At 36.9% G+C, this 27028-nt stretch overlaps 1 protein-coding gene across 2 annotated transcripts; it reads left to right on the top strand.

Moving 5' to 3' along the window:
- Window positions 1–2639: 2639 nt before the first annotated feature.
- hagh (hydroxyacylglutathione hydrolase) lies at window positions 2640–24259 on the top strand. 2 transcript variants are annotated; one of them, XM_062036734.1, is made up of 9 exons: window positions 2640–2828; window positions 13115–13299; window positions 18014–18078; window positions 19856–19973; window positions 20042–20150; window positions 21044–21147; window positions 23480–23581; window positions 23653–23732; window positions 23811–24259. In XM_062036734.1, exons 2-9 carry the CDS (start codon window positions 13177–13179, stop codon window positions 23908–23910), a joined length of 801 nt encoding a protein of 266 aa, XP_061892718.1. In that variant the 5' UTR covers window positions 2640–2828; window positions 13115–13176; the 3' UTR covers window positions 23911–24259. The 2 variants fall into 2 exon arrangements, with proteins under 2 accessions (XP_061892718.1, XP_061892717.1); XM_062036733.1 differs by lacking the exon at window positions 2640–2828 and adding an exon at window positions 6881–7045.
- The last annotated feature ends 2769 nt before the right edge of the window (window positions 24260–27028 follow it).

The following is a 27028-nucleotide window of genomic DNA, read 5'->3' as shown; positions in this document are numbered from 1 at the left end:
AAAAAAAAAAAAGGTTTTGCAAACAAAAAATGTATTTCTAATAACATTTTTTTATTTTTATGCAAAAAAAAAATATATATATTTTTTTTAAAAGACGCTCTTCACATGACTAATGCCTAATATACGGCAACCTATAAGGGACATTAAGATGATTTAAAAACACTCCAAATGTAAGGTGACATCGATATTTTATGCTTTTTACATACACTTACGTATTTAAAAAAAACAACACAAATATTGTTGTTTCTATAAACGACAAAATAAACATATTTAAGGACAGCCAATCCACTCCCCCTAGTTTGATTGGTCGAGCCTGGGAGTCCAAAGGTTGAAAAACTATTTTTTCTTGTTTACGCTAACGCGGAAATGGCGTTTTTAAATTATTTGGCGTGATCCATCCAGACATTATTTTCACAATAATGTCTGCGTCGCTAAAGACGCTCTTCACACAATGAGTTGAGTCTTAACAAAAAAAAAAAAAGTTTTTGCAAACAAAAAATGTATTTCTAATAACATTTTTTTATTTTTATGCAAAAAAAATTTTTTTTTTTTTTTTTTTTTAAAAGACGCTCTTCACATGACTAATGCCTAATATACGGCAACCTGTAAGGGACATTAAGATGATTTAAAAACACTCCAAATGTAAAGTGACTTCGATATTATATGCTTTTTACATACACTTACGTATTTAAAAAAAAACAACACAATTATTGTTGTTTCTATAAACGAGAAAATAAACATATTTAAGGACAGCCAATCCACTCCCCCTAGTTTGATTGGTCGAGCCTGGGAGTCCAAAGGTTGAAAAACTATTTTTTCTTGTTTACGCTAACGTGGAAATGGCGTTTTTAAATTATTTGGCGTGATCCATCCAGACATTATTTTCACAATAATGTCTGCGTCGCTAAAGACGCTCTTCACACAATGAGTTGAGTCTTAACAACAACAAAAAAAAGGTTTTGCAAACAAAAAATGTATTTCTAATAACATTTTTTTATTTTTATGCAAAAAAAATTAATTTAGACGCTCTTCACATGACTAATGCCTAATATACGGCAACCTGTAAGGGACATTAAGACATTTTAGAAACACTCCAAATGTAAAGTGACTCAGATATTTTATGTTTTATGCATACAGTTACGCATTTAAAAACAACAACACGATTATTGTTGTTTCTATAAACGAAAAATAAACATATTTAAGGACAGCCAATCCACTCCCCCTAGTTTGATTGGTCGAGCCTGGGAGTCCAAAGGTTGAAAAACTATTTTTTCTTGTTTACGCTAACGTGGAAATGGCGTTTTTAAATTATTTGGCGTGATCCATCCAGACATTATTTTCACAATAATGTCTGCGTCGCTAAAGACGCTCTTCACACAATGAGTTGAGTCTTAACAAAACAAAACAAAAGTTTTTGCAAACAAAAAATGTATTTCTAATAACATGTTTTATTTTTATGCAAAAAAAATAAATTTAATTTAAAAAAAAAAAAAAGACGCTCTTCACATGACTAATGCCTAATATACGGCAACCTGTAAGGGACATTAAGACATTTTAGAAACACTCCAAATGTAAAGTGACTCCGATATTTTATGTTTTATGCATACAGTTACGCATTTAAAAACAACAACACAATTATTGTTGTTTCTATAAAAAAAAATAAACATATTTAAGGACAGCCAATCCACTCCCCCTAGTTTGATTGGTCGAGCCTGGGAGTCCAAAGGTTGAAAAACTATTTTTTCTTGTTTACGCTAACGTGGAAATGGCGTTTTTAAATTATTTGGCGTGATCCATCCAGACATTATTTTCACAATAATGTCTGCGTCGCTAAAGACGCTCTTCACACAATGAGTTGAGTCTTAACAAAACAAAACAAAAATTTTTGCAAACAAAAAATTTATTTCTAATAACATGTTTTATTTTTATGCAAAAAAAATAAATTTAATTTTTTTTTTTTTAAAAAGACGCTCTTCACATGACTAATGCCTAATATACGGCAACCTGTAAGGGACATTAAGACATTTTAGAAACACTCCAAATGTAAAGTGACTCCGATATTTTATGTTTTATGCATACAGTTACGCATTTAAAAACAACAACACAATTGTTGTTTCTATAAACGAGAAAATAAACATATTTAAGGACAGCCAATCCACTCCCCCTAGTTTGATTGGGCGAGCCTGGAAATCCAAAGGTGAAAACCCAAATATTTCTGGTTTACGCTAACGTGTAAATAGCGTTTTTCAACTCTTTGGCGTGATCCGCGTAGTTCCTGCCCACGCAAATAATCTTCCTTCCCCATTCTCAGAATCGGGAACTATTTCACGCAGTCATTATTGGGAGAGTCGCAAAAGACGCTCTTTACTTGACTAATGCCTAATCTACGGCAAACTGTAAGAGACATCAAAGCTATTATAAAAACACTCCAAATGTAAGGTGACGTCACTATTTTATATTTTTACATACACTTACGCAATTAGAAAAAACAACACAATTGTTGTTGTTTCTGTAAACGAGAAAATAAAAATATTTAAGGGAGTCCAATCCACTTCCCCTAGTTTGATTGGTCGAGCCTGGGAGTCCAAAGGTGAACAAGGCAGAATTAACTGAACCACAACCAAATATTTCTGGTTTACGCTAACGTGGAAATAGCGTTTTTCAACTATTTGGCGTGATCCGCGTAGTTTCTGCCCACACAAATAATCTTCCTTCCCCATTCCCAGAATCTGGAAATATTTCCCGCAGCCATCATTGGAGGAGTCGCTAAAGTAACTCAACTTTGACCGACGCTCTTCACTTGAGTAATACCTAATCTACGGCAGCATGTAAGAGACAGTAAGCTATTATAAAAACACTCCAAATGTAAGGTGACATCGCTATTTTGGGTTTTTTACATACACTTACGCATTTAGAAAAACAACACAATTGTTGTTGTTTCTATAAACGACAAAATAAACATATTTAAGGACATCCAATCCACTCCCCGTAGTTTGATTGGTCGAGCCTGGAAATCCAAAGGTGAAAACCAAATATTTATTGTTTACGCTAGCGTGGAAATAGCGTTTTTCAACTCTTTGGCGTGATCCGCGTAGTTCCTGCCCACGAAAATAATCTTCTTTCCCCATTTTTAGAATCGGGAAATATTTCCCGCAGACATTATTGGGAGAATCGCTAAAGACGCTCTTCACTTGACTAATGCCTAATCTACGGCAAACTGTAAGGGACATTAAGCTATTTTAAAAACACTCCAAATGTAAGGTGACATCGATATTTTATGTTTTTTACATGCAATTACGCATTTACAAAAAACAACACAATGATTGTTGTTTCTAAAAACGTGAAAAGAAAAATATTTAAGGGAATCCAATCCACTCCCCCTAGTTTGATTGGTCGAGCCTGGGAGTCCAAAGGTGAAAAAGGCAGAACTAACTGAACCACAACAAAATGTTTCTTTTTTACGCTAACGTGGAAATAGCGTTTTTAAATTATTTGGCATGATCCGTGTAGTTCCTGTCCACGCAAATAATCTCCCTTCCCCATTCCCAGAATCGGGAAGTATTTCCCGCAGACATTATTGGGAGAGTCGCTAAAGTCAACTCTTTTTTTTTCTTTAATAAACCTTTATTTATAAATTTCAACATTTACAAACAGTTGAGAAATAATAATCAAAGTAAGTACAAAACAGTACAAAAAGAGTACAAAACAGCGCCAGGGGGTTGTAAATTCAAAGTAACTAAAATAGAATGCAAACAATTTAAAAAAAAAAATAGAATAAAATATATAATTTAAATTTGTAACACAGCATCATCGTTTTCACAGCTTTTTGGTTGTTAGAGGTTTTAACGTAGAGGTCTAAATCTTTTATAAAGGCACAAAAAACAAGTCGAGTGTTGAGAAACTGACACCTATGAATATAAAACTTAGCCAATAGTATAATGAGGTTGCAAAGGTAAAATTCGGTGTAAATCCAAATAGCACATCTTTAAAACAAAGCACAAATTTGTCATGAATATTGTCCAGGATAAAACGACAGATGCCTGCCATAGTGATGGAGTGCTTTCACAAGTCCAAAACAGGCGGTAAACAGTCTCTGGATGCAAAAAAATAAAAAATAAATAAACTCCAACGCTTTCTTTCTATCAACAACGTCACTTTCCCATCTCTCCCGGAAGTCCCGCCTCCCAGCCAAAGTCATTGGCTAACACCCCGTAGCCAGCCGCTACATAGACATCTGAAAAGTAGACGCAGCATTGGCTGCTGTGACGCGAGAAATTGGGCCGCCATCTTGAAGTGGTGATGAGGAGCCGGCGAGCAGCCTAAACTGACAGTTGACAGGTAGAAAACAAAGATGGCGTTCAGCGTTTTCCGGCTCAAATGAGCGGAATGTTGAAAATCGGAATCGGGGGATTACTTTTCACAAGTAAGATTTAACATTAACGTACTATTGGTTGTATTTTGTGAAAAGAATATTACCACAGAGTTGAGAAGGAGCAAATATCTTTAATAGTACTGAAATCGTAGCATGCTAACAAACAAGAGTATGACCATAATATAATTGCTTGTCAATGAAATTAATTACATTTAAAAATGTCATACTTGAATAACAAAGTTGAAATAAATGATGAAAATAAAGATTGTGAGACAGAATTTGGTTTTATTCTGAATCCAGTGAAACAGATTGGTGGTTTTAGCTGATATAAAGACTTTCAGGTGTTTATATATGTTTATGTTGAAGTATTTGGCAGACGCTTTTATCCAAAGCGACATACATAAAAAATACATATAAAACAATGACTGTAAACATGATCATTTAAGGGAAGAATGTAATAGAAAATATCAATACAAAGTGTCAAGACAGAATAAACTCTCTGCTGCTGCAGCAACAGAGATACAGTCTATAGGTATCTAAGATATATAGATATCTAATGTTGTTTATGTAGGATATACGGATGTATATATAACCTAATCATATTGTTTCTTATCATTTTTTCCCCCCTTCTCTGGGATTATATTCCCAGTTTTGATCTCGGACGTCTGGTCACTTATAGCCAGTGTTGGGACTAACGCGTTACAAAGTACTGTAACGCCGTTAGTTCCGGCGGTAACTAGTAATCTAACGCGGGTTTTTTTATATTCAGTAACTCAGTTACCGTTACTACATGATGCGTTACTGCGTTATTTGGCGTTATTTTTTAATGTAGTATCGGCTAGAAACAGAAGATCTGAGTGTGTTTTATTGGAGCGCTGCGGTGTCGTCCTTTTGAATCTCTTGTGTCACAAGCCGGAGGTGCGCTCTGTGTGTGTCTGGGTGTGGGTGTGGGGGGGGCGTGTCTTTGTTTACTAACAACGGAGCCGCAGACTCGAGTGTTTTAACATGGAGATACTCTCACTTCTTTTTTTTGTCGAGCACAAAGAAAATAACATTATAGTTCAATGTAAGTTGTGTCTTGGATCAAAGATCCTATCTACTGCCCAAAACAACTATTCAAATCTGCCTGGTTAGGCTTTGTGTATGTCACGTGTGCCTTCCTTAGGTGAAGCCAGGTTTACAGCTATGTTGTTATTATGCTGTTTGTTACTTATGTATGTTATGTTGCAGCTATTTAAAATAGTTTTGTCAATTTGTTGGCCCTTTGAAACATATCTTTGTCTTTGTGTGTTGCATGTAGACCACATTGCTTAGCAGAGTTCAGTGATGCAAATGCATGTCGAGTTGATCAACAGATTGTATTATTCTCCAGTGCAATAACAGTACTGAAAGGAAGGCTAAAAGGGCATTAATGGGAGCTTTTAAAAAAAAAAAAAAAGGGGGGGGGGGGGGGGGGTAACTAAATAGTTACCTTTCACAGTAACGCATTACTTTTTGGTGTAAGTAACTGACTTAGTAACTGAGTTACTTTTGAAATAAAGTCAATAGTAACTGTAACTAGGGATGTCCGATAATGGCTTTTTGCCGATATCCGATATTCCGATATTGTCCAACTCTTTAATTACAGATACCGATATCAACCAATACCGATATCAACCGATACTGATATTTACAGTCGTGGAATTAACACATTATTATGCCTAATTTGGACAACCAGGTATGATGAAGATAAGGTCCTTTTTTTTAAAAAATTAATAAAATAAGATAAATAGATTAAAAACATTTTCTTGAATAAAAAAGAAAGTAAAACAATATAAAAACAGTTACTTAGAAACTAGTAATTAATGAAAATGAGTACAATTAACTGTTAAAGGTTAGTACTATTAGTGGACCAGCAGCACGCACAATCATGTGTGCTTACGGACTGTATCCCTTGCAGACTGTATTGATATATATTGTAGGAACCAGAATATTAATAACAGAAAGAAACAACCCTTTTGTGTGAATGAGGGGGAAGGTTTTTTGGGTTGGTGTACTAATTTTAAGTGTATCTTGTGTTTTTTATGTTGATTTAATAAAAAAAAAAATGTTTTTAAAGAAAAACCGATACCGATAATTTTCGATATTACATTTTAAAGCATTTATCGGCTCTAACTGTAACTAGTTACTGGTTTTCAGTAACTAACTCAACACTGCTTATAGCATATAAGAACATTATATTACTGTTAAGCAAACTATGAATAATAAAACATGTGTCCTTTATCATAGCTACACGTATGACAAAAAAACTGCGTGAAAATCAGTGGTATTCAGTGAGGTAAGATGAATTAAATGCGCTGACAGTTCATTGCTCCTGCCAAATGAATTGCACTGAGTGGAGCGGATCACCACTCCAAGATGGCGGCCCCGCGTCTCGTCAGCGCCAGTACGCAGTAGCGCTCCATGCTGCGTACCCTTATAACATGTCTATGGCCACTACCATATTTAAGGAAGTCCAAATCCACTCCCCCTAATTTGATTGGTCGAGGAGGTCAAAGGCGAAAAAGGCGGAACTAACTGAACCACAACCAAACTTTCCTGGTTTATGCTACCGTGCTAAGGTTGTAATGTTCTACAAAACCCTGCTAGGGAGTGCCTGCACTCTAGTGGGAGCTGCCACTGCCCTTAAGTACGGTACGGAAAACTATATGCTTCCATTTTCTAAACACCGCCAGTGCTACTCACTGTTGTTGTGTGTCGTGTCTTCATATTTGTTACGCTAAATGTGTTTTTTACCCGATTTATGACATCTGAGGGAAGACGCAACTAATTGTATTGTTTTGCAAGTGCGACTGTCTTATTGCACTTTTACACGCACATTTAACCGTTTTATGGGAGCCAGTCGAAAAAAATAGTTTCGGTTTACATGTTATTATTACGTGTCAAACTAGTGTAAACAGCACGAAAACAGACTGCGTCGCAGCAGACAGGTTACCTAACTTTACTGCTTCTCACTCTTTCTTTCTTTCTTTAGTTTATTTGGAACATGAACACACCTACATCTTAATACGTCACACAATTTCATATCATTTCATTTCACATCATGCCCGAAAAGGAGTAGGAAGAAGCAAAGCTTATTTAATCCTACCCCTTTCCCACTTCAAAGCGTTTACAATGATATAGAATCATTTACTGACCTTTTTATATCATAAAATAACATCTATGAATTAGTATACACAACAGTTTTGTAATAGGTAATTAATTAATTCAGTCATTATTAACATACTGAGATGAAGAATATCTTATTTTTAATAAGGTTAGAAGTATTTCTCATAATTCTTCTTCTTTGTAAGCACTATTATTTTGAACAACCTCTTAAACTGGATCATATCAGTACAATTTTTAACTTCTTTACTTAATCCATTCCATAATTTGATTCCACATACTGATATGCTAAAAGTTTTAAAGGCCTACTGAAATGATTTTTTTAAATTTAAACGGGAATAGCAGATCCATTCTATGTGTCATACTTGATCATTTTGCGATATTGCCATATTTTTGCTGAAAGGATTTAGTAGAGAAAATCGACGATAAAGTTCGCAACTTTTGCTCGCTGATAAAAAAAAAGCCTTGCCTGTACCGGAAGTAGCGTGACGTCACAGGAGCTAGTATTCCTCACAATTCCCCATTGTTTACAATGGAGCGAGAGAGATTCGGAGCGACAAAGCGACGATTACCCCATTAATTTGAGCGAGGATGAAAGATTCGTAGATGAGGAACGTTACAGTGAAGGACTAGAGAGGCAGTGATGGACGTATCTTTTTTCGCTCTGACCGTAACTTAGGTACAAGCTGGCTCATTGGATTCCACACTCTCTCCTTTTTCTATTGTGGATCACGGATTTGTATTTTAAACCACCTCGGATACTATATCCTCTTGAAAATGAGAGTCGAGCACGCGAAATGGACATTTAAAGTGACTTTTATCTCCAAGACAATACATCGGTGACACACTTAGCTACTGAGCTAACGTGTTAGCATCGTTCTCAAATGAAGATAGAAACAAAATAAATAAACCCCTGACTGGAAGGATAGACAGAAGATCAACAATACTATTAAACCATGTACATGTAACTACACGGTTAAAAATTCTCAGCCTGGTAAGGCTTAACTATGCTGTTGCTAACGACGCTAAGGCTAATTTAGCAACTTAGCAACCGGACCTCACAGAACTATGTACTCTCTCCTTTTTCTATTGTGGATCACGGATTTGTATTTTAAACCACCTCGGATACTATATCCTCTCGAAAATGAGAGTCGAGAACGCGAAATGGACATTCAGTGCCTTTTATCTCCACGACAATACATCGGCGAAACGCTTTAGCTACGAGCTAACGTGATAGCATCGTGCTTTAACTGCATATAGAAACAAAAAAAATAAACCCCTGACTGGAAGGATAGATAGAAAATCAACAATACTATTAAACCGTGGACATGTAAATACACGGTTAATGCTTTCCAGGCTGGCGAAGGTTAACAATGCTGTGCTAACGACGCCATTGAAGCCTACTTAGCAACCGGACCGCACAGAGCTATGCTAAAAACATTAGCTCTCCACCTACGCCAGCCAGCCCTCATCTGCTCATCAACACCCGTGCTCACCTGCGGTCCAGCGATCGGCGGAAGGACGAAGGACTTCACCCGATGCGTTTGGCGGCCCGGAGACGTAGGAAGTCAAGGTGAGGTCGCCGGCTAGCGCGTCTGCTCTCCAACAAAGTCCTCCTGGTTGTGTTGCTGTAGTCCGCTGCTAATACACCGATCCCACCTACAACTGTCTTCTTTGCAGCCTTCATTGTTCATTAAACAAATTGCAAAAGATGTCCAGAATACTGTGGAATTATGAAATGAAAACAGAACTTTTTGTATAGGATTCTACGGGGTACCATAACTTCCGTTAAACTGACTACGTCACGCGCATACGTCATCATACCGGATATTTCCCGGGAAATTTTAAATGTCACTTTATAAGTTAACTCGGCCGTATTGGCATGTGTTGCAATGTTAAGATTTCATCATTGATATATAAACTATCAGACTGCGTAGTCGGTAGTAGTGGCTTTCAGTAGGCCTTTAAGTGTTGTACGTGCATATAAATGTTTTAAATTATTTTTTCCTCTAAGGTTATATTTCTCCTCTTTAGTTGAGAATAATTGTTGTACATTCTTTGGTAGCAGGTTATAGTTTGCTTTGTACATCATTTCAGCTGTTTGCAGTTTTACCAAATCATCAAACTTTAATATTTTTGACTTAATAAATAAAGGGTTTGTATGTTCTCTATATCCAACATTATGTATTATTCTAACTGATCTTTTTTGTAACACGGTTAACGAATGTAGCGCACATTTGTAGTTATTTCCCCATATTTCTGCACAATAACTCAGATATGGTAACACTAGCGAGCAGTAGAGAATATGAAGTGATTTTTGTCCCAGGACGTGTTTTGTTTTATTCATTATTGAAATGTTTTTTGCCACCTTATGTTGTATGTTTTGTATATGAGATTTCCAGTTCATTTGATCATCTATTAATACTCCCAAAAATCTGGTTTCTTTTACCCTTTCAATGTCTACTCCGTCTATTTGTGTATGATGCTCTTTTCTACTGTTACCAAATAGCATTATTTTAGTTTTACTGAGATTCAAAGATGGTCTGTTTTTATCAAACCATCTTTTTAATTTGTTCATTTCTTCTGTTATTACTCTTCTATCCCTATTATTATTATTATTATTGTCTCTGCTTTTCCTTAAAACCTTTATACGCAGACTTTGGCTCGCATTTATTTATTAGTTGAAATGAATGAAAAAATAAAAAAACATACATTACAGGCCAAAAGTTTGGACACAGCTTCTCATTCAATGTGTTTTCTGTATTTTCATGACTATTTACATTGTAGATTGTCACTTTAAAACTATGGACACATGTGGAGTTATGTACTTAACAAAAAAAAGGTGAAATAACTGCAAACATGTTTCATATTCTAGTTTCTTCAAAATAGCCACCCTTGTGCTCTGATTACTTTTTTGTACACTCTTGGCATTCTCTCCATGAGCTTCAAGAGGTAGTCACTTGAAATGGTTTTCACTTCAAAGGTGTCATGGTTTTGATGCCTTAAAGGCCTACTGAAAGCCACTACTAGCGACCACGCAGTCTGATAGTTTATATATCAATGATGAAATCTTAACATTGCAACACATGCCAATACGGCCGGGTTAACTTATAAAGTGACATTTTAAATTTCCCGCCACACTTCCGGTTGAAAAACTCCTTTGGATATGATTTATGCGCGTGACGTCACAAAATCCACGGAAGTGGTTGTACCCCATCGGACCCGATACAAAAACCTCTTGTTTTCTTCGACAAAATTCCACAGTATTCTGGACATCTGTGTTGGTGAATCTTTTGCAATTTGTTTAATGAACAATGGAGGCTGCAAAGAAGAACATTGTAGGTGGGATCGATCGGTGTATTAGCGGCTAAGTACAATACTTACAGCAACACAACAAGAAATACTTACTACGCCTAGCCGATGCTTGCCGCCAAACCCACGGATGAAGTCCTTGGTCGCGCCGTCGAACGCTGGAACGCAGGTGAGCACGGCTGTTGATGGGAAGATGAGGGCTGGCTGGCGTAGGTGGAGCGCTAATGTTTTTATCATAGTTCTGTGAGGTCCGGTTGCTAAGTTGCTAAATTAGCCTTAGCGTCGTTAGCAACAGCATTGTTAAGCCTTACCAGGCTGAGAATTTTTAACCGTGTAGTTACATGTACATGGTTTAATAGTATTGTTGATCTTCTGTCTATCCTTCCAGTCAGGGGTTTATTTCTTTTGTTTCTATCTTCATTTGAGAAAGATGCTATCACGTTAGCTCAGTAGCTAAGTTTGTCACAGATGTATTGTCGTGGAGATAAAAGTCACTGTGAATGTCCATTTCGCGTGCTCGACTCTCATTTTCAAGAGGATATAGTATCCCAGGTGGTTTAAAATACAAATCCGTGATCCACAATAGAAAAAGGAGAGAGTGTGGAATCCAATGAGCCAGCTTGTACCTAAGTTACGGTCAGAGCGAAAAAAGATACGTCCATCACTGCCTCTCTAGTCCTTCACTGTAACGTTCCTCATCTACGAATCTTTCATCCTCGCTCACATTAATGGGGTAATCGTCGCTTTGTCGCTCCGAATCTCTCTCGCTCCATTGTAAACAACGGGGAATTGTGAGGAATACTAGCTCCTGTGACGTCACGCTACTTCCGGTACAGGCAAGGCTTTTTTTATCAGCGAGCAAAAGTTGCGAACTTTATCGTCGATTTTCTCTACTAAATCCTTTCAGCAAAAATATGGCAATATCGCGAAATGATCAAGTATGACACATAGAATGCATCTGCTATTCCCGTTTAAATAAAAAAAATCATTTCAGTAGGCCTTTAAGTGACAATCTAAAATGTAAATAGTCATGAAAATAAAGAAAACCCATTGAAATGAGAAGATGTGTACAAACTTTTGGCCTGCACTTTATGTGTGCTTGATTTATGTAAGGATTGTGAATGATAGGCAAAATAAAATTTAAAAAAACTGCAGTTACACTGCAAAAAGTCAGTGTTCAAAAAAAAGAAAAAAAAATACAAATATTAGGGGTATTTTATTTGAACTAAGCAAAATCATCTGCCAATAAAACAAGAAAATTTGGCTTGTCAAGACTTTCCAAAACAAGGAAAATTAGCTAACTTCAATGAACTCAAAAATACCTTCAAATAAGTATATTCTCACTAATAACAAGTGCACTTTTCTTGGTAGAAAAAAATAGATTTTTTTCTTAATATGTTGAAAAATATTCTTAAATGAAGTAAATGCTAGTGCCATTATCTTGACATAATGATATGCACTAGGCATTACATTTCTTGAAACCAGCAAACTTATACTAAAAACGAATTTATTGTTCTTAATGGAAATTCAACAAGGCAAGCGCTTGTTACTCTCGGGTCTCCTAGCCGCTCAGGCAAATCATATTGTCTAAAAATGCATTTTTCCATGGATAACATGACATCATCGCGCCAAGTGCGTGCTCTTTCAGTCAATTAGTATGCATATATACAGCCCGGCCAAAACATTTTTAATTGTAATTTTGAAGAATTCATCTGAATGTGCATGAACTATTTCTGTTAAAAAATGTCACATGTTAAATGTTTAAATATTAACTGTCCGTTTACTGTACTGTGCCAACTGTGCTACTATATGAGTACCTATTTTCTATTGTTTCATTGAAAATAAAACAGCTGTCATCTGTTTTAAATATGAGACACAATTGTGTCAACGTCATGATTTTTTTTTTCATGCTTGAAATAAGAAATGATGACTTTAAAAAAGTAGTTTTATACTTGTGAGTGTTGATGACACAGCTTTGCAACAGTTGATGTTCTAGTTTCAAGCATGTTTTACTCAATATAGGTCATAACATCTCAGCAACAAGCTGTAATATCTTACTGACATCATTTAGGAGCAAAACACTTAAAACAAGTAAAACACTCTAACATAAAATCTGCTTAGTGAGAAGAATTATCTTTTTAGACAGAAAACAAGCAAATATCACCCTTATTTGAGATATTTCATCTTACTTAGATTTCAGTTTTTGCAGTGTACACTTGAACATTTTATACACAGCCATATAAGGGCATGCAGGGGAATAACATTGACTATGTGCCCCCCATGAAGCACCCTTGGAAGTCAAAGCCCAAGCAGCGGCTCTCCTTCACAGCGCAGCGAGGAAAACATTGATGGTGGAACAAGCCAACATGAGGGTTGAACTTCTCCCGGCTCTCAGTGACAACTACATGTACCTCCTCATCGACACGGACACCAAGGAAGCGGCCATCGTCGATCCTGTGGAGCCTGTGAAGGTCTGTTATATATTAGAGATGCCCCGGTACCGATCATAGTTTGATATTTGCTTTTTTTTTTTTTTTTACTGACCCAAAGCTGTGTTTACATGGTTAAAGACTGAACTCGTGTGAAAGATTACTTTAAAAGGGACGCAATAACATTTCCATTTTTCCAAGCTTGCTACTTCAGTGTTTCCCATAAACTGCCAAGATATCTGTGGCGGTGGGGGTGTGGCTATGGGCGTGGTCACCATGACATCATCGAGTAATTTGCATAATTTACTACAATGATATGATTTTCTCTAAAAAGGCTCAAAAAATGTATACTTACTAATTAATAATAACAGTTTTGTTTTAAACGTCCATCCATCCATCCATCCATCCATTTTACAATATAATTACAACACTTTATGTACATATTTATATACAGATTTGAACAATAAGTTATTCACTGAAATATATTTATTAATTGTGGTTCTTACAAAAAATATATCTTATAAAATATAAAAGCTAAAATGTCTCTTAAAGCTCTGCCCCTTTAATTAGTGCATACTGAATAATTTAACTTTAGCCTACTACTACAACCATATTATTTACCAGCAACATAAAGTGAAACAGAGGCAGAGGTGTCCTGCCACAGTCAGTAACAAATAAACAGAAAACAGTAGTGGTCAAATACAAATAAGGCAACAAGAGAAGTATCCTACACTTCTCTTTTGTACAGTAAATCTGAACAGCCTATATGGGCATCTACATCAACTATATGATTTGCCTGAGAAGCTGGACAGGACCAAAAAAAAAAAAAAAAAATTTTTTTTTTTATTTATTTATTTTTTTTAAATTTGTGGCGGACGTAATTCTTTCGTGGCGGGCCGCCACAAATAAATGAATGTGTGGGAAACACTGTACTTACACACTGAGCAGGACAACACAAGAAACTTAAAGCTTCAATGTAAAGTAGAGCTGATCAATCCAGATGTTGATACTATCGATATCTACTATAGCAGGGGTCACCAACGCGGTGCCCGCGGGCACCAGGTAGCCCGTAAGGACCAGATGAGTAGCCCGCTGTCCTGTTGAAAATATAGAACATTACATACGGCGCTCAAAAATCTGTCAAAAGGTTTTAGTACGACTCTGGTAAGCTATGAAGCCACACCGCTTGAAGGATTGTCGGCGCATTAAACATAGGAGTATTATTATGGTGTGTGTATAAGGTAAGACATATTATCTGGCGTTTTGTTTCGCAATATTCTGCAAAAGCAACTTATCTTACCTTCTGTTACCTACTGATCTGTATTTGGGATCTGCATAAATCCTGAAAAATTGCACGCGTCCGTGCCGACACCGTAGTTGATAATCTTCTTCTTTTTCTCTGTCTTCTTGTTCATTCATCCTCCACTGTTGCCATTTCTAATATAAAGTAGTGTAAAGTTCTTACTTATATCTGTCAGTAAACTCGCCATGAAAGCGCTAAAACATACCGGTGTAGTGAGCTTACATTATTCACCCAAGGAACTTTAGTTATTAGAGAGTTCCGGTCGGACGTTTTTTAATGGGACACCTTGTTGTTGTTTCCGGATGAGGAGATGCTGCTCCGTTATTCATTGAAGTAAAGTGTGAATGTCATTAAAACAGTTAGCGCCATCTTTTGACACTTCTTATACTCCCGTCCTTGCACGCTACACCGCTACACTGCAAAAAGTCAGTGTTCCAAAAAAAATACAAAAATGAGGGGTATTTTATTTGAACTAAGCAAAATTATGTGCCAATAGAACAAGAAAATTCGACTTGTCAAGATTTTCCATATATTTATATGACCGAAATAAACTTACTTCATTCAAAACAAGTACAATTAGCTAACCGCAATGAACCCAAAAATACCTTAAAATAAGTATATTCTCACTAATAACAAGTGCACTTTTCTCGGTAGAAAAAAAAAAGAGACCTTTTTGCTCAATATGTTGAAAAATATTCTTAAATGAAGTAAATGCTAGTGCCATTATCTTGACATAATGATATGCACACATCATGATTTTTTTTTTCATGCTTGAAGTAAGAAATTATTACTTAAAAAAGCAGTTTTATACTTGTGAGTGTTGATGACACAGCTTTGCAACAGTTGATATTCTAGTTTCAAGCATGTTTTACTCAATATAGGTCATAACATCTCAGCAACAAGCTGTAATATCTTACTGACATCATTTAGGACCAAAACACTTAAAACAAGTAAAACACTCTAACATAAAATCTGCTTAGTGAGAAGAATTATCTTATCAGACAGAAAATAAGCAAATATCACCCTTATTTGAGATATTTAATCTTATTTAGATTTCAGTTTTTGCAGTGTACTTTGAGCACAAGTGGTAGAGTATGTTTTTTCTACACTGCAAGAAGTCAGTGTTGAAAAACAAGAAAAAAAAATACAAAAATGAGGGGTATTTTATTTGAACTAAGCAAAATTATCTGCCAATAGAACAAGAAAATTCGGCTTGTCAAGATTTTCCATATATTTATATGACCGAAATAAACTTATTTAATTCAAAACAAGTAAAATTAGCTAACCTCAATGAACCCAAAAATACCTTAAAATAAGTATATTCTCACTAATAACAAGTGCAGTTTTCTCGGTAGAAAAAAAAAGAGACCTTTTTGCTCAATATGTTGAAAAATATTCTTAAATGAAGTAAATGCTAGTGCCATTATCTTGACATAATGATATGCGCTCGGCATCATGATTTTTTTTTTTCATGCTTGAAGTAAGAAATGATGACTTTAAAAAAGTAGTTTTATACTTGAGTGTTGATGACACAGCTTTGCAACAGTTGATATTCTAGTTTCAAGCATGTTTTACTCAATATAGGTCATAACATCTCAGCAACAAGCTGTAATATCTTACTGACATCATTTAGGACCAAAACACTTAAAACAAGTAAAACACTCTAACATAAAATCTGCTTAGTGAGAAGAATTATCTTATCAGACAGAAAATAAGCAAATATCACCCTTATTTGAGATATTTCATCTTACTTAGATTGCAGTTTTTGCAGTGTACAACAAAGATGACGGGGAGAAGACGCTGTCCAAGTGGAGGCACGTAAATAAGACCGCCCACAAAACGGCGCATCCTGAAGCGACTGTCAGAAAGCGACTTGAAGATGATGTGTAAAACATCATCTATGCAACATTTTGAGCAAAGAACCACCATTACATGTTATGTAGACCACAAGGAAGTCTTTTACATTTAGAAAAAAAAAAAAATATGACTCCTTTCATGCACCCTATAATTGGGTGCGCCTAATATATGGAAAAAGATCAAAAGTAGACCATTCATCGGCAGTGCCCCTATGGTCCGGAAAATACGGTATACTTAATCTTGTGTAATGTAATCGTTTTGGTGTAGAAAGGAAAATGTATCTACCTTTGACCACACGGTCGTTTATCACCAACTATATTATAAAACTGCTCAGCCCGCATTAATTGTAAACAATAGTACAAGTTAATGTTAAACTTAAGTTAAAGTACCAATGATTGTCACGCACACACTAGGTGTTGTGAAATTTGTCCTCTGCGTTTGACCCATCACCCTTGATCACCCCCTGGGAGGTGAGGGAATCATTTTTGGTGGTTTAACCCCCAATTCCAACCCTTGATGCTGAGTGCCAAGCAGGGAGGTAATGGCTCCCATTTTTATAGTCTTTGGTATGACTCGGCCGGGGTTTGAACTCACAACTAGGGATGTCCGATAATATCGGCCTGCCGATATTATCGGCCGATAAATGCGTTAAAATGTAATATCGGAAATTATCGGTATCGTTTTTTTTATTATCTGTATCGGTTTTTTTTGTTGTTTTTTTGTTTATTTTTATTAAATCAACATAAAAAACACAAGATACACTTACAATTAGTGCACCAACCCAAAAACCCTCCCTCCCCCCATTTCTTTCTGTTATCAATATTCTGGTTCCTACATTATATATCAATATATATCAATACAGTCTGCAAGGGATACAGTCCGTAAGCACACATAATTGTGCGTGCTGCTGCTCCACTAATAGTACTAACCTTTAACAGTTAATTTTACTCATTTTCATTAATTACTAGTTTCTATGTAACTGTTTTTATATTGTTTTACTTTCTTTTTTTATTCAAGAAAATGTTTTTAATTTAGTTATCTTATTTTATTTTATTTTTTAAAAAGTACCTTATCTTCACCATACATTGTTGTCCAAATTAGGCATAATAATGTGTTAATTCCACGACTGCATATATCGGTTGGTATCGGTAATTAAAGAGTTGGACAATATCGGATATCGGCAAAAAGCCATTATCGGACATCCCTACTCACAACCTATCGATCTCAGGGCGGACACTCTAACCACTAGGCCACTGAGTAGAACAAGTATAGTACAACAAGTGAGTACAAGTGTAACATGCATTAGTTTCACAACAACAGCAGCAGCTATCACCAAAATTATTCCCAAGTGGCTCCTGCTCACTGCTCCCCTCACCTTCCCAGGTGGTGGAATAAGGGGATGGGTCAAATGCAGAGGGTAATTTCACCACACCTAGTGTGTGTGTGTGTGTAACTATCAGTGATACTTTAACTTTAAAGCTTAACCAACTTGTGGAGTTATTAAAAACATGTTTTTCCTGTTTTTTTCCTCATATACAGCATGAGTCAGCGGCCTCTAAGAGTGATGAATAATGTTGGATGATTGCTTACTTCCAGGTGGTGGAGGCAGTCAGAAAACATGGCGTGAGACTCACAACAGTCCTGACCACCCATCACCACTGGTAGGCAGCAAGAATGATTCTATTACTCTTGGTTTACTCTTTATATGTGGGATCTGAGCCGAGGATGTCGTTGTGGCTTGTGCAGTACTTTGAGACACTCGTGATTTAGGGCTATATAAGTAAACGATTGATTGATTTCTCGTAATATCATAAGTGTTTAGCTGTGAGTTTTCTACAAACCCCGTTTCCATATGAGTTGGGAAATGGTGTTAGATGTAAATATAAACGGAATACAATGATTTGCAAATCCTTTTCAAGCCATATTCAATTGAATGCACTACAAAGACAACATATTTGATGTTCAAACTCATAAACTTTTTTTTTTTTGCAAATAATAATTAACTTAGAATTTCATGGCTGCAAAACGTGCCAAAGTAGTTGGGAAAGGGCATGTTCACCACTGTGTTACATGGCCTTTCCTTTTAACAACACTCAATAAAGGTTTGGGAACTGAGGAGACACATTTTTGAAGCTTCTCAGGTGGAATTCTTTCCCATTCTTGCTTGATGTACAGCTTAAGTTGTTCAACAGTCCGGGGGTCTCCCTTGTGCTATTTTAGGCTTCATAATGCACCACACATTTTCAACGGGAGACAGGTCTGGACTACAGGCAGGCCAGTCTAGTACCCGCACTCTTTTACTATGAAGCCACGTTGATGTAACACGTGGCTTGGCATTGTCTTGCTGAAATAAGCAGGGGCGTCCGTGGTAACGTTGCTTGGATGGCAACATATGTTGCTCCAAAAGCTGTATGTACCTTTCAGCATTAATGGCGACTTCACAGATGTGTAAGTTACCCATGTCTTGGGCACTAATACACCCCCATACCATCACACATGCTGGCTTTTACACTTTGCACCTATAACAATCCAGATGGTTCTTTTCCTCTTTGGTCCGGAGGACACGACGTCCACAGTTTCCAAAAACAATTTGAAATGTGGACTCGTCAGACCACAGAACACTTTTCCACTTTGCATCAGTCCATCTTAGATGAGCTCGGGCCCAGCGAAGCCGACGGCGTTTTTGGGTGTTGTTGATAAACGGTTTTCGCCTTGCATAGTAGAGTTTTAACTTGCACTTACAGATGTAGCGACCAACTGTAGTTACTGACAGTGGGTCTCTGAAGTGTTCCTGAGCCCATGTGGTGATATCCTTTACACACTGATGTGGCTTGTTGATGCAGTACAGCCTGAGGGATGGAAGGTCACGGGCTTAGCTGCTTACGTGCAGTGATTTCTCCAGATTCTCTGAACCCTTTGATGATATTACGGAGCATAGATGGTGAAATCCCTAAATTCCTTGCAATAGCTGGTTGAGAAAGGTTTTTCTTAAACTGTTCAACAATTTGCTCAGGCATTTGTTGACAAAGTGGTGACCCTCGCCCCATCCTTGTTTGTGAATGACTGAGCATTTCATGGAATCTACTTTTATACCCAATCATGGCACCCACCTGTTCCCAATTTGCCTGCACACCTGTGGGATGTTCCAAATAAGTGTTTGATGAGCATTCCTCAACTTTATCAGTATTTGTTGCCACCTTTCCCAACTTCTTTGTCACGTGTTGCTGGCATCAAATTCTGAAGTTAATGATTATTTGCAAAGAATAAATAAGTTTATCAGTTTGAACATCAAATATGTTGTCTTTGTAGCATATTCAACTGAATATGGGTTGAAAATGATTTGCAAATCATTGTATTCTGTTTATACTTACATCTAACACCATTTCCCAACTCATATGGAAACAGGGTTTGTAACTGCTTGTTGTTTCCCCTCCTCAGGGATCATGCTGGAGGCAATGAGAAGATGGTGAAGCTCATGCCCGGCCTGAAAGTCTACGGAGGAGACGACAGAGTAGATGCTCTCACGAAAAAAGTCACCCACTCCCACAAATTCAAAGTAAGACACATGAGCATATAAGCAACACACGGCATTAGTAGCACTAGTATCATCCTCCGCCCCTGCAGGTGGGATCGCTTAACGTGAAGTGTCTGTTCACGCCGTGCCACACGACCGGCCACATCTGCTACTACGTCACCAAAGACAACAGCTCCGAGCCTCCAGCAGTTTTCACAGGTAGAACCCGTCTAGCAAGCGTCAATAATAGTATAGTAATAATTACAGATGTCCGATAATGGCTTTTTTGCCGATATTCCGATATCGTCCAACTCTTAATTACCGATTCCGATATCAACCGATACCGATATATACAGTAGTAGAATTAACACATTATTATGCCTAATTTTGTTGTGATGCCCCGCTGGATGCATTAAACAATGTAACAAGGTTTTCCAAAATAAATCAACTCAAGTTATGGAAAAAAATGCCAACATGGCACTGCCATATTTATTATTGAAGTCACAAAGTGCATTATTTTTTTTAACATGCTTCAAAACAGCAGCTTGGAATTTGATGCATGAGGAGGTGGGCGTGGTTGGGTGGGGGTGGGGGGGGGGTATATTGTGGCATCCCGGAAGAGTTAGTGCTGCAAGGGGTTCTGGGTATTTGTTCCGTTGTGTTTATGTTGTGTTACGGTGCGGATGTTCTCCCGAAATGTGTTTGTCATTCTTGTTTGGTGTGGGTTCACAGTGTGGCGCATATTTGTAACAGTGTTAAAGTTGTTTATATGGCCACCCTCAGTGTGACCTGTATGGCTGTTGACCAAGTATGCGTTGCATTCAGTTGTGCGTGTGAAAAGTCGTGGATATCATGTGACTGGGCCGGCACGCCTTTAAGGTTTATTGGCGCTCTGTACTTCTCCCTACGTCCGTGTACACAGCGGCGTTTGGAAAAAGTCATAAATTGTACTTTTTGAAACCGATACCGATAATTTTTTTAATTGATACCGGTCCGATATTATCGGACATCTCTAGTAATAATATTTTGTTGATGTTCAATGAATAAAAGTCAGCAGCCTGTTATGTGACTTTAATTCCATCAAGGGTAAAGTTATGTTTCTCTCCATGCAGGGGACACGCTGTTTGTGGCCGGATGTGGTAAATTCTTTGAGGGGACTGCTGAGCAAATGTATAAAGCTTTGATCGAGATTCTGGGGCGGCTACCTGGCGAAACGGTATGTCATAAAATATGTCGTCATGGAATATTGAGTCTTATATTTACAGTACGCTTTATCCCTGAGAAAAGTCAACTGTCCACATTTTATTTAAAAAAAAAAGCTTTATTAGCTAAACATTTTACAAGTGTAAAAAGAAGTTAATCGCTATCAAGACTTAGACAAACTTTAATGATCCACAAGGGAAATGGTTCCACACAGTAGCTCAGTTACAAAGGATGGAAAGGGTAATGCACACAAGGGCACAATAAGAGGGCGAAAACAAAAGTTATAAAGTAGACTAAACATTTACCATAGTAACAATATAACATATATATATATATATATATATATATATATATATATATATATATATATATATATATATATATATACACAGTATATAATATATACAGATATAATATATTATATAATATATACTAGGGGTGTAACGGTACGTGTATTTGTACTGAACCGTTTCGGTACAGGGGTTCCGGTTCGGTTCGGAGGTGTACCGAACGAGTTTCCACACGGACATATTAAGTAGCGTAACGCACGTTGTGTAAACAATGCACACCGAGGCACAACACACGGCATGCTAGCAGCTAACGGGCTACGATAGACTGACCATACGTCCTCTTTTCACCGGACATGTCCTCTTTTGCGGAGCTGTCAGGGCGGAGTTTCTTAAATGCCTCAAATGTCCAGCATTTTGAGTTAGGGTTGCGTGTATGTTCAATGTACGTTCGGGGTTAAGAAGGGGTTAAAAACAAAACAAATTGTGCGCACAGCAGCATTGGTGAGGGAGGGACAGAGAGAGAGTGAGAGAGATTGTTATGATAAACGCGCATGCGTCGCCAGGCTCTGCTTTTTATCCATAGATTTATCACATTTAATGTTTTATTATCTATAGCAGGGGTGTCAAAAGTGTGCCCCGGAGGCCATTTGCGGCCCACAGCTAATGTTTTAAAGGCCCACGGCACATTCTAAAAATACTATTCAAATAAACAAAAACATAACAAAAGTGAAATAAAAAAGCTTAAAGGTTAAATGTCATTTAGAAAAAGTTGCAATGTTGACTAATAAAACAAAGCTGGTTTTGTTTTCTTTCAAACTGTCATTGCTCAAAACATAATATTGAATAAAAAAATCAATGTTATTATGAATTATTGACCTATCCAAGGTTCTTCACATCAAATATTACACTAAGAAAAATATTTTTGGTGGAAGATTTTGCAAATTTGGTAAATAAATAACTAGGGATGTCCGATAATGGCTTTTTGCCGATATCCGATATTCCGATATTGTCCAACTCTTTAATTACCGATACCGATATCAACTGATATATGCAGTCGTGGAATTAACACATTATTATGCCTAATTTGGACAACCAGGTATGGTGAAGATAAGGTACTTTTTTTAAAAATTTGTAAAATAAGATAAATAAATTAAAAACATTTTCTTGAATAAAAAAGAAAGTACAACAATATAAAAACAGTTACATAGAAACTAGTAATGAATGAAAATGAGTAAAATTAAGTGTTAAAGGTTAGTATTATTAGTGGAGCAGCAGCCCGCACAATCATGTGTGCTTACGGACTGTATCCCTTGCAGACTGTATTGATATATATTGATATATAATGTAGGAAGCAGAATATTAATAACAGAAAGAAACAACCCTTTTGTGTGAATGAGTGTAAATGGGGGAGGGAGGTTTTTTGGGTTGGTGCACTAATTGTAAGTGTATCTTGTGTTTTTTATGTTGATTTAATTAAAAAAAAAACGATACCAATAATAAAAAAAAACCGATACCGATAATTTCCGATATTACATTTTAACGCATATATCGGCCGATAATGTCGGCAGGCCGATATTATCGGACATCTCTATAAATAACCCAAACATTTATATTTTGTTGTTTTCTGACTGTACCGAAAATGAACCGAACCGTGACCTCTAAACCGAGGTACGTACCGAACCGACATTTTTGCGTACCGTTACACCCCTAGGTGCGCGGAATAGCGCTCAAAGGAAGACATGAAACATGCTACAGGAAAACACCAACAAAACAGGAAGGGCCACCAAAATAACAGCGCAAGACAAGAACTAAAGCACTACACACAGGAAAACACCAACAAACTCAAAATAAGGCCTGGTCGGGTTTAATTTTTTTAACGTTTTCTGCTGGTGGCGTGCCTCCGTATTTTTTCATGAAAAAAATGTGCCTTGCCTCAAAAAAGGTTGAAAAACACTGCACGAGAGGTATATTCTTGGGAGACAAACTGTCAAACTCCTCTTCTTTAGAGGTTGTAATGCATGGGAATATTTAAATGAGTATATATTTCTGTTGAAGCGCGTCTACTGTGGTCATGAGTACACGGTCAGCAATCTGACGTTTGCACGCCACGTGGAGCCTGACAATGAAGTCATTCAGAAGAAGCTTGCTTGGGCAAAGGTATTTATTGATCACTTTATTGTAACATCTGTCACATGACCACTGATTCTGTTACTCATTTTTGATTGTAGGAGAAATGCAGCAATGGAGAACCTACCATTCCATCCACTTTGGAAGATGAATTCACCTTCAACCCATTTATGAGAGTCAAGTATGTGGAGGAATATTTCTCTCGCACACACACAATGGTTTGGTTGCGGACACACTCATGTTTATACTTTCTATTCAGAGAGAAGGCGGTACAAGATCATGTCAAACAGACCAATCCGATCGAGACGATGAGGTGTCTCCGCAAGGAGAAGGACGGCTTCAGGGTGCCGAAGGAGTGATGCTCACCCCGCCCAACGCTACTGCAATATGTACACACTATAACAACTTTCTGCTAATCATCTTCCAATCATCACTCACTCTTAACCAAAGCACACACTGTTTCATTACAATGCAAGGCCAAAGGTAAGCAGTCATTTTTGAGTAAAGTTGTTTGGCATATGTTGGTTTTAAAGGAATATGGCCATTGAATTACTGCTTCACATGAGGAAAATAGTTGAGATTGTAAATATTGATGTACAAAAAAAAACAACTTAAGGGTAATTTCTTTATATAGTTTAAACTATGTGCTATTTTAAAGTCTTAAGTCTTGAAGTAATATGTTTCATCTAGTAAATGCTTTGAGCAATGCATTGTATACTCATTTTGTTGTCTGCATTAAATAATATTTGCATGTAAACTGCCCTAAATTACGTGTGCTAAAGAAAGAAAACACTTGTTGGTCACAAAAAACATTCATGAAGTTTGGATCTTTTATGAATTTATTACTGAAAATGTGACCAAATCTGCTGGGTCAAAAGTAATAATAAATAATAAATAGGGATGTCCGATAATATCGGCCTGCCGATATTATCGGCCGATGTATGCGTTAAAATGTAATATCGGAAATTATCTGTATCGGTTTTTTTATTATCGGTATCGGTTTATTTTATTTATTTATTTTTTATTAAATCCACATAAAAAACACAAGATACACTTACAATTAGTGCACCAACCCAAAAAACCTCCCTCCCCCCATTTACACTCATTCACACAAAAGGGTTGTTTCTTTCTGTTATTAATATTCTGCTTCCTACATTATATATCAATATATATCAATACAGTCTGCAAGGGATACAGTCCGTAAGCACACATGATTGTGCGTGCTGCTGGTCCACTAATAGTACTAACCTTTAACAGTTAATTTTACTCATTTTCATTCATTACTAGTTTCTATGTAACTGTTTTTATATTGTTGTACTTTCTTTTTTATTCAAGAAAATGTTTTTAATTTATTTATCTTATTTTACTAATTTTTTTAAAAAGTACCTTATCTTCACCATACCTGGTTGTCCAAATTAGGCATAATAATGTGTTAATTCCACGACTGCATATATCGGTTGATATCGGTATCGGTTGATATCGGTATCGGTAATTAAAGAGTTGGACAATATCAGAATATCGGATATCGGCAAAAAGCCATTATCGGACATCCCTAATAATAATAATAGATTTTATTTGTAAAAAGCACTTTACATTGAGTAAACAACCTCAAAGTGCTACAGTGTATTAAAAAAAAAAAAAAAGATAATAAAAATAAAATTAAAAAAAATAGAATAGCTAAAACTAGTATGCATATATCTAAAAAAAAAAAAAGGCTTTTTTTTTAAAAAGAAGGGGTGTTTTTTTAAAAGCATCCACAGTCTGTGGTGCCTTCAGGTGGTCAGGGAGAGCGTTCCACAGACTGGGAGCGGCGGAGCAGAAAGCCCGGTCTCCCATTGTTCGTAGCTTTGTCCTCGGAGGTTGGAGGAGGTTAGCCTGTCTGGAGCGGAGGTGTCGTGCGGAGGATTTGGGGGTGAGTAGTTCTTTGAGGTAGAGGGGGGGCATTTCCATGGAGGCATGATAATATTTGCTTACATGTCCCTTGGCAAGTTTCACTGCAATAAGGCGCTTTTGGTAGCCATCCACAAGCTTCTGCTTGAATTTTTGACCACTCCTCTTGACAAAATTGGTGCAGTTCAGCTAAATGTGTTGCTTTTCTGACATGGACTTGTTTCTTCAGCATTGTCCACATGTTCTCAATGGGGTTTAAGTCAGGACTTTGGGAAGGCCATTCTAAAACCTTAATTCTAGCCTGATTTAGCCATTCCTTTACCACTTTTGACATGTGTTTGGGACCCAACCTCCAGGCTGATTATTTTAGGTTGTCCTGAAGAATTTGGAGGTAATCCTCCTCTTTCATTGTCCCATTTACTCTCTGTAAAGCACCAGTTCTATTGGCAGCAAAACAGGCCCAGAGCATAATACTACCACCACCATGCTTGACGGTAGGGTGGTGCTCCTGGGTTTAAAAACCTCACATTTTCTCCTCCAAACATATTGCTTGATATTGTGGCCAAACAGCTCAATTTTTTGTTTCAGTTTTCAGTAGACCCATAATAAATTCATAAAAGAACCAAACTTCATGAATGTTTTTTGTGCTCCAATCACTCTATCACAAAAAAATGAGTTGTAGAAATTATTGGAAACTCAAGACAGCCATGACATTATGTTCTTTACAACTTTTGACCACAATAACAAAATACCATAATGCTACTTATTGTACACTGCATGGTCGTTCATTTTAGGTATATTTATTACGCGTAAGTTCAATTAATATCTCCAGAAATGCTAGTTCGACAGGGCCACGATACGTTGGATGTTTCTGACTCGATTAAAATGTCTAGGTATGACTGATGACGTCAGCTGGCTGATCTCGCGATAACACAGTGCGGAAATGTAGTTTTCTTCTTGCTTCACATCGTGACGCATTTAGCTGTAACTCGTTCTCAATTAAAAAAAATACAGCAGGCTACTATACATATTAGTGTGTACACAGTGTAACCTATTTTTATGGACTTGCCTCTTTGTGATAAGTTCCTGTTATAAGATGTTATACAGTATATGCCTTGAGCTCGTTTGAAGGCGCTAAGAGCGGAAGTTGTTTTTTTTCTGTATATTTGGGGTGACAGGTTAATACGTTTTTTTGTTTTCACTCCGCCTGTGTTGTTTTTGCGTTGAAACGAGGGCGTTTCTTTTTGCAGGAGGGGAGGTATGTAACCTATTTTTATGGACTTGCCTCTTTGTGATGTTAAATTCCTGTTATAAGCTGTTATACAGTATATGCCTTGAGCTCTTATTTTGAAGGCGCTAAGAGCGGAAGTGGTAGAGCGGAGGTTTTTTTTAAAAAAACAAACGAAATAAAGTGGTCCTCGTGTAAAACCGGAGCCGCTGTATTTGTTATTTTGTAGTTTTATACAGTATAGGCGACGTATATAAACCCTCTGTTACATTGGTGGCAGCGGTGGGATTCTAAGTACATGTTTTAGCGCCTTCAAAATAAGAGCTCAAGGCATATACTGTATAACAGGAACTTAACAT

This window comes from Entelurus aequoreus, linkage group LG25 (genome assembly GCF_033978785.1).
Source record: "Entelurus aequoreus isolate RoL-2023_Sb linkage group LG25, RoL_Eaeq_v1.1, whole genome shotgun sequence".
In the NCBI taxonomy this organism is placed as follows: Eukaryota; Metazoa; Chordata; class Actinopteri; order Syngnathiformes; family Syngnathidae; genus Entelurus; species Entelurus aequoreus.
This window is presented reverse-complemented; position numbering and strand designations above follow the sequence as displayed.